General features: G+C 37.7%; 2 protein-coding genes and 1 long non-coding RNA gene across 5 annotated transcripts; 2 read left to right on the top strand and 1 right to left on the bottom strand.

Annotated features, from left to right (window-relative positions):
- The first annotated feature begins 11 nt into the window (after positions 1 to 11).
- LOC140784371 (uncharacterized) lies at positions 12 to 3,862 on the top strand. 2 transcript variants are annotated; one of them, XM_073131753.1, is made up of 9 exons: positions 13 to 170; positions 259 to 380; positions 511 to 617; positions 1,264 to 1,459; positions 1,556 to 1,648; positions 2,169 to 2,228; positions 2,340 to 2,414; positions 2,882 to 2,962; positions 3,355 to 3,862. In XM_073131753.1, the coding sequence occupies exons 1-9, from the start codon at positions 74 to 76 to the stop codon at positions 3,712 to 3,714; spliced, it is 1,191 nt and encodes a 396-aa protein (XP_072987854.1). In that variant the 5' UTR covers positions 13 to 73; the 3' UTR covers positions 3,715 to 3,862. The 2 variants fall into 2 exon arrangements, with proteins under 2 accessions (XP_072987861.1, XP_072987854.1); XM_073131760.1 differs by lacking the exon at positions 2,882 to 2,962 and having other exon boundaries at positions 12 to 170.
- Positions 3,863 to 4,465: 603 nt separating this feature from the next.
- LOC140784400 (uncharacterized) lies at positions 4,466 to 11,020 on the top strand. 2 transcript variants are annotated; one of them, XR_012108255.1, is made up of 3 exons: positions 4,492 to 5,211; positions 7,102 to 9,696; positions 10,526 to 11,020. It is a non-coding gene; the product is annotated as an uncharacterized lncRNA (long non-coding RNA). The 2 variants fall into 2 exon arrangements; XR_012108254.1 differs by having other exon boundaries at positions 4,466 to 5,211; positions 7,102 to 11,020.
- LOC140784393 (glutamate receptor 2.8-like) lies at positions 5,943 to 12,152 on the bottom strand. Its single transcript, XM_073131785.1, has 5 exons — positions 11,891 to 12,152; positions 9,540 to 10,873; positions 8,518 to 8,830; positions 7,142 to 7,548; positions 5,943 to 6,774 (listed from the first exon to the last, which is right to left on the bottom strand). Exons 1-5 carry the CDS (start codon positions 12,147 to 12,149, stop codon positions 6,325 to 6,327), a joined length of 2,763 nt encoding a protein of 920 aa, XP_072987886.1. The 5' UTR covers positions 12,150 to 12,152; the 3' UTR covers positions 5,943 to 6,324.
- Positions 12,153 to 13,843: the final 1,691 nt, after the last annotated feature.

The following is a 13,843-nucleotide window of genomic DNA, read 5'->3' as shown; positions in this document are numbered from 1 at the left end:
CACCATTTTCGAACCGCTAAATTAAATTTAATTCGTATGTAAACCTCGCAAGTCCAAGAGTCTATTAGTTACCATGACGAGCGCCCATGGCAGCGGATGGGCGCGAATCACAGCAATCGCCCTCGCCGTCACAACCGCGGCGATCTCCGCCGCCGCGGCCTTCGCCTCCAGTAATGCTCCATCCTATCCTTATCCCTCCATAACTCTAGATAGAAACAAAAGTAAAGAAACAACCCTAAGAACGCTGGATCTCTCCAGTTTCTATCTACAGGAGAAAACGGAGGCGTTTGTCTTCTCGAGTGCGAGAGCTCGAGGCGTCTCTCGAGGCTTCTTTGGAGAAAGGCGCTGCCGAGAGGCGTGGTAGAGTTAGAGCTCAACAAGTTAATCCCTCACGCACTTTTCGACTCTCTTATTTGTTTGTTTGTTTGTTTGTTTTTTTCGTATTATTTGTGATTTAGTATGCTACGGTGAGCTAATTTTCTTTGGTCCTTGTGATGTATAATTTTCTAGGCGTTGAGGAAAGCTTTGGCCCAACAGAGCATTGATGGGTCGAAGCAGGCATCGTTGTCTTACCCAATGGCTCCCATTGGCACAGTGCAATCCTGCTTCTCCACTAGGTATCAGTTTTGTGCTTTGTTGATATTGACAACAAATGATGAGTTGCTTGCTTTTTTGAAATAAGGATTTCATTACGCCTTCTTATGAATATTATTGTCTATGGAGTACAACTCTAGGCTACAAATTTTTAATTGAAGGGCTAATATATCCTTCGGATGATTGCTGGCTTCACAATTAAGTTGGTATGCAAGCTCTGTAACATTTATTAAGTATCAATTCAATGATTTCTATGCAAAGCAATGCACAAAAAACAGAGAAAGCTTGTCCGTGTGTAGCATAGAGTTACTCATATCATGTGCCATCCATTTTTTTCAACTTTATAATAGATATAGGTTTTGTCTGTTGACTTGTGAAATACTATGGTAAAGAGTCCAGCCAAAATTATGAGAAAGATAATTGTAGATTGTGAAGTAGCAACTTGATAAAGCGCCAAGCTGAGTCTGTAGTGCACATGATAGATATGCATCTGGAAACAAAGGAGATATCTACATGGTCAACTAAACCTTCTTCGTTTTTGGCATGATCTCTTTGGAAGTAGTGCCAGTAAGTTCTGTCATCATTAATCGTTGCCACAGCGTGTAGCTAAGAAGATAGAAGTTCATTGGAGATATATTTACATGGGAACAATCTGCTATTCTTTTGCAGAAATGGTACTCCTAGGCAACCTTTAGTTGTACCACTTGCTAGGGCATGCTTGGTACTTGACCCGGGTCGTGTTCCTGCAGAAGCACTTGAAGGCCTTGCCAATTATTCCCATTGTTGGATCCTTTATGTATTTCATCTGAACACTGACCTTGACAAGTTGTGGAAACAACCATCTAGATCCAAGTTCAAGGCAAAGGTGTGTTTCCTTGTTTCATTTCTTAAAAAGAATGCTCTCATGCTTGCTCAGAGGTATCTCCATAATCTATGATCTTTCTCTCTTCATCTTGGATAGGTGAGAGTGCCTAGACTAAAAGGTGGCAAGATGGGAGTACTTGCTACAAGATCTCCACATCGACCTTGTCCAATTGGTCTGAGTGTTGCAAAGGTAAGTTCAAACAAGTGCCTGTAGAAGTAGGTCTGTGGTGTCAATATGTTTCAGAATTTAATTCTCCTGAAAATTGACCATTGCAATAGAGATGTAAAAACAGTTCATGCAAAGTGTAAAAGATGTAAACAAACATAAAAGGTGACAATCTGTAAGAGCTTTACCTTACCAAACTGAAAAACCAGTCACATGATGTGTACAAGCTGCAATCGAGCATAGTTGTAGGTGTTTAGATGTGGTATACATTTGATTATTCTATGGTTCTTTAACTCTTTGTATTTAGATAGTTTTGTCCAGGTTGAGAAACTTAATGCTACTTATTGATAGCTTGTATCGAGATACTATCTCTGAGGTCGGTGCCAACAAGGCACTGGAAAGCTACACAATTACTGGTGTGAATCTGCACGCTTCACATGGAAAATCGAGATATTTGCCTTTTTGCTGCAGATTTGTTAGAATGAAACATGGCATGAATCCCCAAATGAACAGATATGAGCTTTCTGTGTTTAATGTTTTACAGATAGAAGCATTGGATGGAAATGCAATTTTGCTTTCTGGAGTAGATCTGGTTGATGGCACGGTATTACATTTTAGACATCCTTTTTGCATGTTTGTGATGCGTTAAACTTGTGCACTGCCAGTTTGACTGTTCTAATAATAAACTTGCTTACTGACTTGAACTTATCAACAGCCAATTCTTGATATCAAACCGTATCTGCCATATTCTGATAGTATTCAAGATGCAACTGTTCCTAATTGGATAAAGGTAGATCCTCTAGCCAATTTTGAGTTTTGCCAATATTCTCTTTGTTATGTAATATGTAAATAATTTGTTTGGATGCCTATAAACATATTGTTGCCTTCAAGTTGTATCACAAGCTTGTCATTTTTGGTTGGATTGGATTGACCTATGTATGATATCCAAGTATTTAATATTTGATGTTCTTATCTTATAAATATCTGGAATTTTATATAAAGAAAGTCCTAATGCTAAAAGGAGTCATTTATATTTGAGTCCTGTAACTTGCAGCTTTTCCAGTGATTATCTGTTATGAGAATATGTAAATCTGTTATAAACATATTTTTTGAGATCGTGAACAGTTTTAGAACTGATATAGTGGATTTCTTTGGCAAAGTATGGCTGATAGTAACAGTTCTTTGCATATTTTAGTGAAATAGTATGTAGTTTTTGCTTATCTCCTATGTCTTCCTGATCTACTTGTACTGAAACAGGCGGATCATACATTAGCTGTGGGATCAATTAGCTTTTCTGCAGATTTTGCTGCTTCTCTTTCTGGTTGCTGGATGCACACAGTAGGTTATTTGTTTTCTTTAAAACTATATCACAAAGTTGTTCCACTATCTTTCACTTCTGGATTATCTACCGAGACATCAGCCATGTTTGCTTATATGTCATGAGAATCAGGTTATGGATCTTACTGTAAATCACAGTACTCCTGGGAAAAGACTTGTGAGTTGTGACCTATCTGCCTATCTTACTAAACAATGGTTTAATTTGCAAGTGATGCTCTTTCACTGGAGGAGTTGAGCTCCTAGTTGAGCTCCTAGTGGTGCTTCCCTCGTTAATCTATGTGCCTTAAACAGCTGTGATTTGGAAACAAATGATTATCAAGGATTTAACTGTGTGATCTACTACTTCTAAGTTGTAAATAATTGAAACTTTCAGTGTCAATTACTTGTTACAGGAAAATCACTCACTCTATGCCTCAGAAGATGAGTTTCAGATGCTTATCAATGAGGTGCTTGGTTGGGATATAAGGTCGCTGTCTCAGCGGAGCCGCCCCCATCTTGTGGCTATAAAAGGCGAGAGCCATGTGAGTTATGCAGAACTGGAGGGTAATGGTTCTGAGGAAGGATCCTACCAGACTATTAACTCGTCTGCTGACGTGTTATATCACCTTATTCTCGAAGGCATTGATGTCTCATACAGAATAGATGAAAGTACTAATGTTATGATTGAGAAGGCCACTCTTCTCTCGGACAACAGAAACCAAAATCGCCATGGTTACTCAAGGTGGAAAGAGAAGATTACACAGCAAAAGTGACATGTCTTCTAACTTGTTTGTTAGGAGGGGAAAATTGTGGAATTGGAGTTGTACTCCTATTGGGTAGTCAAGTCACGCTTTTCCCTCTAATTTTACATTGTGTAGTAACATTGTAATGTATTTGAAGTTATACATGTTATTGTTCCTACGGTTATGGAGTTGCTTTCGGACTTTATAAGATGCAGTTGAAGTTTGGGTAGTAGATGGTTACGCTAATTTATAGAATCTTATTAATATATGTTGAAGTTAAACAATAATAACATGAGCTTGGATGAAGCAATTAGCAAATTCCAACAGTCAGCAGGAGCAATCATCTACAAAAGAACAACGCTCGAGTTATCTTTGATTCTTAGAATGTATCCTAAAATACTGCTTGATCAGTAAATCTTTTTTTTTTAATATTCCTATAGATAAATTGTGAATGTAACCTTACTTAATAGCAACTATATTCTACTAAATACCATAATTTTCTTGGACATAGGAAGTATTAATCATCAAATAGCACTATAGCTTTAATGGTGGGCCAAGCCAATGCTGGTCAGGATCTCCTAAGGTGGTCAGACATCTGATTAGTAAAATTAATTATATACTTAATTTAATTAACTAAATTATTTAGTAAAGAATACAGATAAAATTAAAATTATTGAATATAATAATTATTAGACAATTTTGATATTTTTAAAAGATTGAAATAATAAATGGAGCCGGACTCTATTTTTATAATGGGACTCTAAATTTGGAGCTAATTTTAAAGTCCCATTAGAGCTTAATCGGACTCCAAATTCTAAATACTCCAAATTCTAAATAGATCAATAAAGCCACCCATATAGTCTTTTCTCTAGCCATCTCCGGCTTAAGAGGTCGTTCAACTCTCTCAAGAAGATCATTTTCCCCATTTTCCACAACAGGAGGGCCACTCTCGTTGCTGCCTGGCATGATGGGCTCCAGAATCCCCTTTCCCTTAGGGTCAGGGGGGGATCGAGGAGGAGCAGATTACCAATTCTGGTTAGCATCAGAGGAAGATATGATAAGGATCCTAAAGCTTCTGGGTGAGGTTTAATGGTGGGCCCCGGCCACAGCTCTAATCAAGTTGCCACCCTCAAATTTGATGACGAACCCTCCTCCACCCTGATAGTCCTCAGCCGCATACGACCCATTTGTATTGATCTTAAATTCTTAATCCATCCCTTGGGTTTTGGCCTCTTGGGTAGTTGGGTGGAGGTTCCCACTACACCCTCACTGTGATGTTACTTTAAAGGTCCATGATGCCCGATATCTTTTGGTATTCACCCGCCAGTTGTATCACCCTCTCGGCCACTTCTCTCGAATTGTCTTGTTACCATAAAAGACCCTTTATATTATGCCCGCCCCTAAACCCCATTCTTCTTTATTTGAATGATACTGACTCCTTCAGTTATGTTCGGGAGACCCCTAGAGATCTCAGGGACCAGAGGGGAGCCCTTAAGAGTATGCCTGGACAAGCAATAACATAGAAGAGTGAGTCTTAATGCATTACCGCGTACTTCATATCTTAGATGCAAAAGTAACATTGGGTAGGTTGAAGTGTTCATGTATGTGCTCACATTCAGCTTGAACACTTGTTATCTGTTTTTACAAATGCAATTTGCAAGTCATGGAGCAAGTTAATCCATATCTTCCTTTCATAAATTATGTTTGTGAATCTTCTTTAGAATGCAACTTTCTGATACTAACATTTTTCACTGCATTTGAAGAACTTTGTTTTGGTGGTTCACATTTTGACATCTATGGGTGCATCACAGTAGCTTGTTTTGTAGGCACAAGTATATCTCATATGTACAAATACATCATAAATTTTTAAGGACAGTCAAACTTATAAATCCAAATCCTGAGGTCTGATAAATTGGTCCAATCGTTGTGTACCCTGTGCAGTGTTGCGTGATAATAACTTGATATATGTGATTTCGTAGATAATGGTAGCAATACCACGGTCTGTGCTTAATCAGATTTTCCCTGCTTCGAATTGTGACTTCCTGTAATAGGACAAGCAATGTACTATTTCTAGGCACTCTAACCTAGATATAAATGAGATTATTGGGAGGAAATCGCATGGAGAGCTCTATCACCAAAATACAAGTTCAAGCATCTAGAATTTATCAAATTGCTTGTCAAGTCAATGCAATTTGCTGACTATATGTCCATGACTCATGAGAAAGAAAGAAACTAGAATAAGCTACAATCTACTTGAGTAAAAGTCTGAATTTGACAATAAATGCTTGACTCGCCTTGATAAAGCCCTTCCTCGTTAGATAATTGTCGAATGTCATATGTTAAGAAATTCAATCTTTGCTTTCCCAAGCAAACTTGATAGCACATCCTACAAGACTTTGTATTGTTAACATAAATGATAAATTTCATGAAGCCATTTAATCACTGTGGTCTCATTTGGGAATACACAAATTGGACTTTAAGGTTCAGAAAAGTACAAGAATAAGTGAATCTATTTACTGCCAAGAAAATTTCAGTTTTTAACAACAGTAGTGGTTTGCTTCTGAACCTGGATTGTGATCGCTCTGGAGAAGTGGCTTTTTTCGTCGTCTTCTTGTGGGCAGGAGTTTAATGGTTCTCTACTTATTGATTGTTGCCAGCTGCATTATCAGATTCTTCTCTGTGATTCACGTGGTGTTCATGGTTTGTGGCATCAACCATATTTCTCGTGGTAGCTATATGAACCATATGTCTTATGATATCATTATTCTGATGGTAATATCTTAACCACAAAAATATTCTGTTCCAAAAAGACTGATCATGGTTGATGTTTTGCATCTTGCACCAACGCTTGTACAGGAGCATGGTTAAGTTTATTAGGAGGGAACATGTAGAAACAGCTCCGGTAACAAGAAATAGTCCCCAGAAGCTGCGAAAGTTGAGACTATTGGAGCTGATAACACTATCTTCTTTCTGACAAAAGTTTCTTTCTCCAATCCATTTCTTCTCTATCTGAATGATACTTTCTCCATCAGTTATGTTTAGGATACTCCTTGAGATGTCAGGAACCAGAGGAGATCCCTTAGGAAAAGCCTGCACAAGTGGCACAATTAGAAAAATTGAGACTTGAGACACAAATATATCGTGTTTTTTTTTTTAATCTTTAGATGCAAATTGATATATGAGGATGAAATGCTACCTTGTCTTTTACTCACAATATGCATAAACGCTTATTATCAACATATTTGCATATATATTGCATGTTCTGTAGCAAGAGAGTCCATTTCTTTGAAGCTTTATTTCAAAATTTTGTTATGAAGAATGCAACTTTCTAACAATATGGTGATCTTTGACTACACAAGATGAAGTTTCTAACAATCAGTCTTTTCTGTTGGTATATATATTACTTCACATGTACAGGTACCAGATAAATTTGATAGAGAAGGGCAGTAAAACTTACAAATCCAAATCCTGCAGTCTTATAAATTGGTCCAACCATTGTGTACCCTGTGCAGTGCTGGGCGAGAAACAACTTTATATATGGGATTTCATGGACAATGGCAGCAACACCACCATTCTTGCTGCCCTTAGCTAGGGCCTCAGTAAAGTCATCAAAGGTAAGATAGCCTCTGAGTTTTGATTTGTCAAAACTGAGTTGCTCCAACAGTCCCTCCACAAAAGAGCCAGTATGGTATCCAACATACTCCCCTTTCTTCAGTAGTTCGTGCACATGGGTGACTGTTGGCTGAAACTGTTGCACTGTGAGCATGGAAGTTAAGCTAGCAGTATAGCTTGATGTAAGTATCAGCACCACAAATAGCCAGACAATCATTACGATCTTAGATAAAGGGTGTTCCATCTTCTCCCCTGCGGAAGTTGCATGAAGAGTATTAGTTAGCTCATAGGTACTTTGGTGGAACTTGTGCCATATATCTTCTAGACATGAGACAAATCTTAATTGCTAGTATCTGAATTACTTCACATCTCAGTTAGCAGTAGGTGATAAGATTATGAATTATCTTGAATATTGTTTTCTACAGATACACCTATCACTTATAAGTTCTTGAATAATTTTGACTACTATGTTGATATTAGCTCTCAGGTTTCCTTGTATCATTTTATCATATATATTTTTTTTAGGTTAAAAAATCTCAATTTTTGCATAATTATTTTAGTTTCTAACCATGTTAGGTTGACAATTGCATACTTGCCATGCCATCTAAATAATTGAAATTCTAAATATCTGCAGTAGAGAGTTGGGACAATAATTTTATAAACATAGACAATTGTGATTCTTAATGAGCAAATTAAAAACTGTCACTGTGTTAGTTGCTGGTGATCTCATTTTTGCATTATTGAATTTGATCATCGCTTTCATGCAATAATTCTCGTTCACTTTCTTTCAACTAGTATCATGTTATCTATTCTTTGTGGTACCATGATTTGCATATCTAGTACTAAGTTTTGTCATTAGTTTCCTACTAATGCAATATGATTTTAAAAATAGGTTTGAGCAGAGCCAACAGTAATGTATTCTTGCAACATTTATTTTCAATTACTGGTATAATATGAGGTCTCCCCCTCCAGCAGGATCAGAAAAGGCTGTACTGAAGTTTTGATTGGTCTTTTCAATCTTCAATAGGATGAAAAGAAGATTCATTTGCATTAATCATGTCAGTTGATAGGTTAGCATAAACTTCCTGATAGTGTATATGGAACTGATTTACTATACCCTACAGTATGTCTAGTCAAGATATCCAAGATTTACTATTTCTTTTTTATGAAATCAAAAATATACTTATGAAAACTTTGCAAGATAAAGGACATTTACGCAACTGTGGGCAAAAACAATTGTTGAGAAGGAGAAGTAAAACATGGTTCCAAGCTGATGAGAAGATGGACCATGAAAATCGGTGTTCTTGCTGTGCTCCATCACCCAGATGACAAATCCTGTATATATAAAGAACGCTAAGCTTACTAACCACAAATCAATGGTCAATGGCTTTAAGAAAACCCATGGGTTCTTTTGTTTGCTGTTCTTGACTGGAACTATCATCGATATCCCTGATTCAGTGTAGGGCAATGTGAAGTCCGCATAGAAAGTTCTGTTGTACCTGATTGTTATATCCCCTATCACTGCATCATATTTCTGTAAGTAAAATTGGTTAGTATTGTCTCTGAGGCAATAACTGATCAGCTGAAAGGAGAAAACTGATTGAACTTAGGTCCTAGGATTTAGTTCTTATAAATAACTATAGCCACTAGACGGACATATGCATGGAACATAACACTGCTTTCAATTTTATACAGAATAGAATGTTGTACCTCCATGATCTCAATATGGAAGACAAGAACCAAAGCCAATATGGGAACACATAATATTATTAATATGTAAGTGTGCTAGTGTGTCATATATGTACGAATGAATTCTGCATATAAATATGTTGAAGGATTTTGCGAACAGCTTTCATGACATCTAATGCTTCTGAGAAATACTATAAAAGTTATTTTCATGTCATATACATCTCAGTAATATACAAAGAGGTAGACAACATGCTGTTTCTCTTGGCAATTTTTGTTCTAATATAATGTCATAAAAAGTTGAAGCTTATTCATGCAAGTACTGCTAGTATCAAGATAGCATTCACTGGAAAACAATGAAAATAGGAATTTTTCTTGACATGGTACACTAGAATTCAAAATGAGCTAATGGAGATATTGATGCACTGGAAATTAGTGGAAAAAAAAATTGTTCAGGTTTCTACAACACCATAAACAAGTCGACACGTAATCATATACTCAGTTTTATTTAAACAAGTAACTTAATAGTAAGTTGGTCATTTTCAAGTGTTACCTACCTGAAGATAAACCTGATAGACAAAATCATTGTAGGTTTTTGAATCTTTTCGTTGTGCATCCTCAAATGGAACATATTCATAAGAGATTGCATAAGGCAATTTCTTTATTGCTGCTTCAAATATATCAATGGAGTATCCAGTTGCAGTTGTTGCATTGGTGAGAGGATCCGTTTCAACCTTCATAAATTCTGTATATCCACTTGTTCGAACACCAATCCGAAGCTTTTTCCCACTGGCCGGAATTTCCCAGCCCTTTGGTACTGTTGTTGATTCCCCAGGCCAAATCACAGGATTTAGATCAGTCATCAAGGTTGAATATGACTTCCCTTGATTATGAATTAGCTGCCTTGAAATTCCATGTTTGGCAGTCCAAAATCCAATTTCTCTCTCTCCTTTGCCAACCATGTTTATTATCTGGAATGTGGAGTACTGCAAGTGCCCATCTATAAGATAGAACTCTCCACTCAGGCCTCTAAATTGGCTAGTTAAGATAGCGTTGAGAAGTTCTGGACCATTTATAGAGACCATCAAATTTTCCAAGTGTGTCGAGTTCCTAGCAACTTTGGGCTTCTGAAAGCGAGCATTTTTAACCCCGATCTTTTCTGCTGCCATTGCCAGCGCCCAAACAGTATCATATGCCCATAATCCAAATATGCTCAGTTCAGCTGGTTGACCACTAGGGTTGTCCTGCTGGAATCTCCTCCTCCATCTCCTTGTGAAACTTTCAAGCTCCCTCGATTTGAGTACATACAGCTTTACACCTAAGGCACCTTGCATTGTGTCGATGGTGGAAGCATCAATTGAGTCCACAATGTTTGCTAGTGCATCTGTCATGATCCATGCATATCCTTTGCTCATCATCCCTGCCTCTTTCGCCTTAGAGAAGAGGAGCGATCCCATAGAGTATGACATGTGCACGATAAATACTCTTGTTCGCATGGTCATTAATTTGTAAAGCTCTGCCATAATTTGGTCATTGGTTACAGATACAGGGATAACACTGCGATAGGGAACACGAGCGCCGATCTCTTGGAGGGCATCGACGATAAATGGGATGATGCCCCTGCCAAAATCAGTGTCCTCGTAAATTGGAACCACATCTCTCCATCCATACGCCTTTATGAGAGCTGAGATGCTGTTCACTTGAGCAGAGTCATTCAATGTTGTCCGCACGAAGTACGGTAAGCTGGAAGATGAGAGAGATGGGCTTGTTGCACTGAAGGAGATAATAGGAACCTGACTTTTGTTACCGAGATCAGAGATGAATGCAGCTTGTGAAGATTTCTGGGGACCTATGATGGCTTGCACGTTATGGTTTTTGAGCAGGTTAAGAGCTACATAGGCGTAGATAATAAAAATATTAGTTCATTAAAGAAGTGCGGTGAAACAAAGATGTGCAATATTTGTACGTGATCATGGTAATTGAAATATTTCCAACACAATTGACTGGAATAAAAAACCCTGTCTTCCTGTAACTGACATATTATTGATTTTTGTTATTCTTATTGTTGTTGTTGCTGCTGCTGTTATTGTTGTCTGTCGTTCTTTTTATTAATTCTTATTGTTGTTGTTGTTGTTATTGTAATTCGTATTTAAGGTGATGATCTGCCCTAGTGAAATAGAAATTTTAACTTTCTAATGGCAAAATACATTAGCAACTTTTGCTTTTCTGTGATCTGGTTTAAGAAGCAACAGTCTCTTTTAAGGCGATAGAAGAAAATAACACATGCAATTTGTAAAACAACAGCGCATCTAAATGTATGAGCATTATATTAACGTTTTCGTAGTATCGTATTTTCCTTGAAGTATATCCCTTGAATGTGAAGTTAACCTGGAAGGCTTTCTTTGTCAGTTAATAAGTATTTGTCAAAAACTGAAATTACTGGGACTCTGGGAGTAATGTCTCTGTCACTTTCCCAAACTGGAGCCGTTATAAACTATAATCATGGGGAGAACATATTATCGACTCTCAAAACAGAAGCTGCACAAATCTTATTTCTTGATTGAACTTTATGAGAGTTTCCTTTTCATCTATTGCTGAAGCTATAGTCAGTTCTCCGATGCAGTTTTTCTATTCTTTTACTTGTATCTGTTTCTTAGCATGCTTACTAATGCGACTCTGTGTATTACTTGGAAGTATCCAAACTGTAGACAGTAGATAAATACGAGCTTTTGCAATTAAGAATAATATAACTCTACCTATTGAATGAAAAACTAGGCGTCTTAAGATATCTGGAGCCAAGATGTGAGGAGTGTAACATAAAAAATTAATAGCTAGAAAAGGACGAGTTTGAGTAGTAAGGACTGGAGCAGCAAAATACTGGTAAGGACTTTCGTGCAAGCACCATTACCTGCTGATGCAGCTTGAACGTTATCTTTGTTGGAATCCTCAGTGTGGAGAAGTAGCCTGGTGCTGTAGTTCCCATGAATTGCATAGAAGTCCTCTATGGCCATCGAGATGCTGGTCTGACCCATTTTACCGACCAGTGTGCGCAAGTCAAGGATTACTCCAACATGAAACGCAGTCGTTGCATTTAGTTTGACATTTTGGGCTATCGAGAGGGAAAAGAAGAGGCAGAGGAAGACAAAGCATAGAGTTGGTCTCTCCATCTTGAGCAGCTGAGGCTTAGAGAATGTAATGCAGCACCGCGTGGTCTTATAATTATAATGCTTTGTAAGGAGGGCGACTTTTGGATTAGATTGGCAAGGTCAGATGAAGGGTCGCTTAAGGCGGAGGAGCTCTGCGCAACTGTTGATGCTGGCTTTTTGGTTCAGATGGATCTCTTGACTTTTTGGTTCACATGGAGCTACAAACCGAGTTCCGGAGATTTTTAAACTATAGATAGTAGCTTAGATTTGTGATCTTGACTTGATCGTTGTATACCAAGTTGGTTGCTTCATGAGTGTCCATAATCATCTAGAAATTGTTGAACTGTAGTAGGGAAATGAACAACATGGTAACAGTTCTTTTCTATTGAAATTAATATAGATGCCTGGGGGAGAACCCCCTTCAGTTAAAAAAAAAGAAAAGAAAAGAATAGGTGCAAGAAGCAATTGAAGTCAAGTCGAGGAATAAAAAACCATCGATTGGACATGCAGTAGGAAAAGGAATAACGCGGTAGTAAATTTTTTTTTTCTAAAAGTCAACGCTTGGCTTATGCCAATTCATAGTTTTATAGCTGCAATTGCGTGGCAAGGCAAGTGATGTATTATTTTGGGCGTTTTGATGAAAGTTGTTACTGAAATTATACATAACAGACTCTTGGGAGGAAATTGCATGGCATTAAATTATAGATGCAGGAAGCATCTTGAAGTCATCAATGGTTGTATTCTATTTCTTTTTTCCATTTTCTGTTTTTGTCTTAGAGACTGGTAATTCGAAAAGACAAAGGAAAAGAAAAGGGGAAAAAAAAAGAGGTCGAAGTCCAATCCCTGGAACTAGTCATAGGCTAACAAGCCCTGCTTGGTAGAAATAATTAGGCTTCTGAATCAATTTCATCAATTGGTTGACTATTAAAATTTTTTTGCCTTCTCGTATCCGTTCCTGGACTGAAGGAAAAAACCAAAAAAATTGCTTCAAGGAAGCCGGGTGGGACCCACTTGGGATTGTCACGTGCTTTTCACATGCCGAGTGGGATTTATATGCTGGCCGATTTAAAATGCCTCCGTAATGCGCATCGCCTGTCCCTGACTCGGGTCGCAATCGCAAGACGCCAAAGAGGGTTAGGGTTTTCATATAATCATTTCATTGCTCGTATATGACTTGGATATCGCCTAGGAAAGTTTGAGTTCGAATAGAAATCAAGTCAAAGCACATAAAAGCTTTTCATTGTCTTGTTTGATATTTTCTTGTGCAGCGTTGTCTTTGATTACCATGCTTAGTGTCTCCATGTGGGTTTCAACGTTGTTAAGTCTGAATACATGATGTATTAGATGGCATTGGAAGGAGGTCAGTAATTGGGACATTGTTTGCTTACAAAACGAACTCTGACTGAAATTTTATGCTATTGTTTTTGTTTTTCTGTCGATCACGAGTCCGTAGGGTCTAGGATCGACAATAGGGCTAGTCTCTTTTAGATATATAGGTTGCGCAATTAGACTAACTATTCTAAGAAACATATCGCAACGAGCCTAAGTTATGCACATGCAGTGCTTCAATGAAAAATTCATCAAATATCAACCCCAGTGTTTATAAGAGGAATTCAACCAATGACCACTGATGATGTGTTAGTAAGACCCGACCAATGAGTTAATGTGGTGGCTTGACGGAAATCTTATGCTGTCGATAAATTTGAAGTCTTGAA

The sequence above is a fragment of the Typha latifolia genome, chromosome 1, assembly GCF_019914945.1.
Source record: "Typha latifolia isolate L0001 chromosome 1, TyphaL0001v2, whole genome shotgun sequence".
NCBI classification, from domain to species: domain Eukaryota; kingdom Viridiplantae; phylum Streptophyta; class Magnoliopsida; order Poales; family Typhaceae; genus Typha; species Typha latifolia.
The sequence above is the reverse complement of the archived record's forward strand: the minus strand, read 5'-3'. Positions and strand labels throughout refer to the sequence as shown.

What these genes read in the sequence shown, in the direction of transcription:
- LOC140784371 (XM_073131753.1), top strand. Translation starts at nt 74, where the DNA reads ATGACGAGCGCCCATGGCAGCGGATGGGCGCGAATCACAGCAATCGCC. An exon ending in CTGTTCCTAATTGGATAAAG is followed by an intron (nt 2,415 to 2,881) that starts GTAGATCCTCTA and finishes GTACTGAAACAG; the next exon opens with GCGGATCATACATTAGCTGT. An exon ending in CTGGTTGCTGGATGCACACA is followed by an intron (nt 2,963 to 3,354) that starts GTAGGTTATTTG and finishes TACTTGTTACAG; the next exon opens with GAAAATCACTCACTCTATGC.
- LOC140784393 (XM_073131785.1), bottom strand. Translation starts at nt 12,149, where the DNA reads ATGGAGAGACCAACTCTATGCTTTGTCTTCCTCTGCCTCTTCTTTTCC. An exon ending in TCTATCAGGTTTATCTTCAG is followed by an intron (nt 8,831 to 9,539) that starts GTAGGTAACACT and finishes TTTTACTTACAG; the next exon opens with AAATATGATGCAGTGATAGG. An exon ending in AGACTGCAGGATTTGGATTT is followed by an intron (nt 6,775 to 7,141) that starts GTAAGTTTTACT and finishes CCACTTGTGCAG; the next exon opens with GCTTTTCCTAAGGGATCTCC.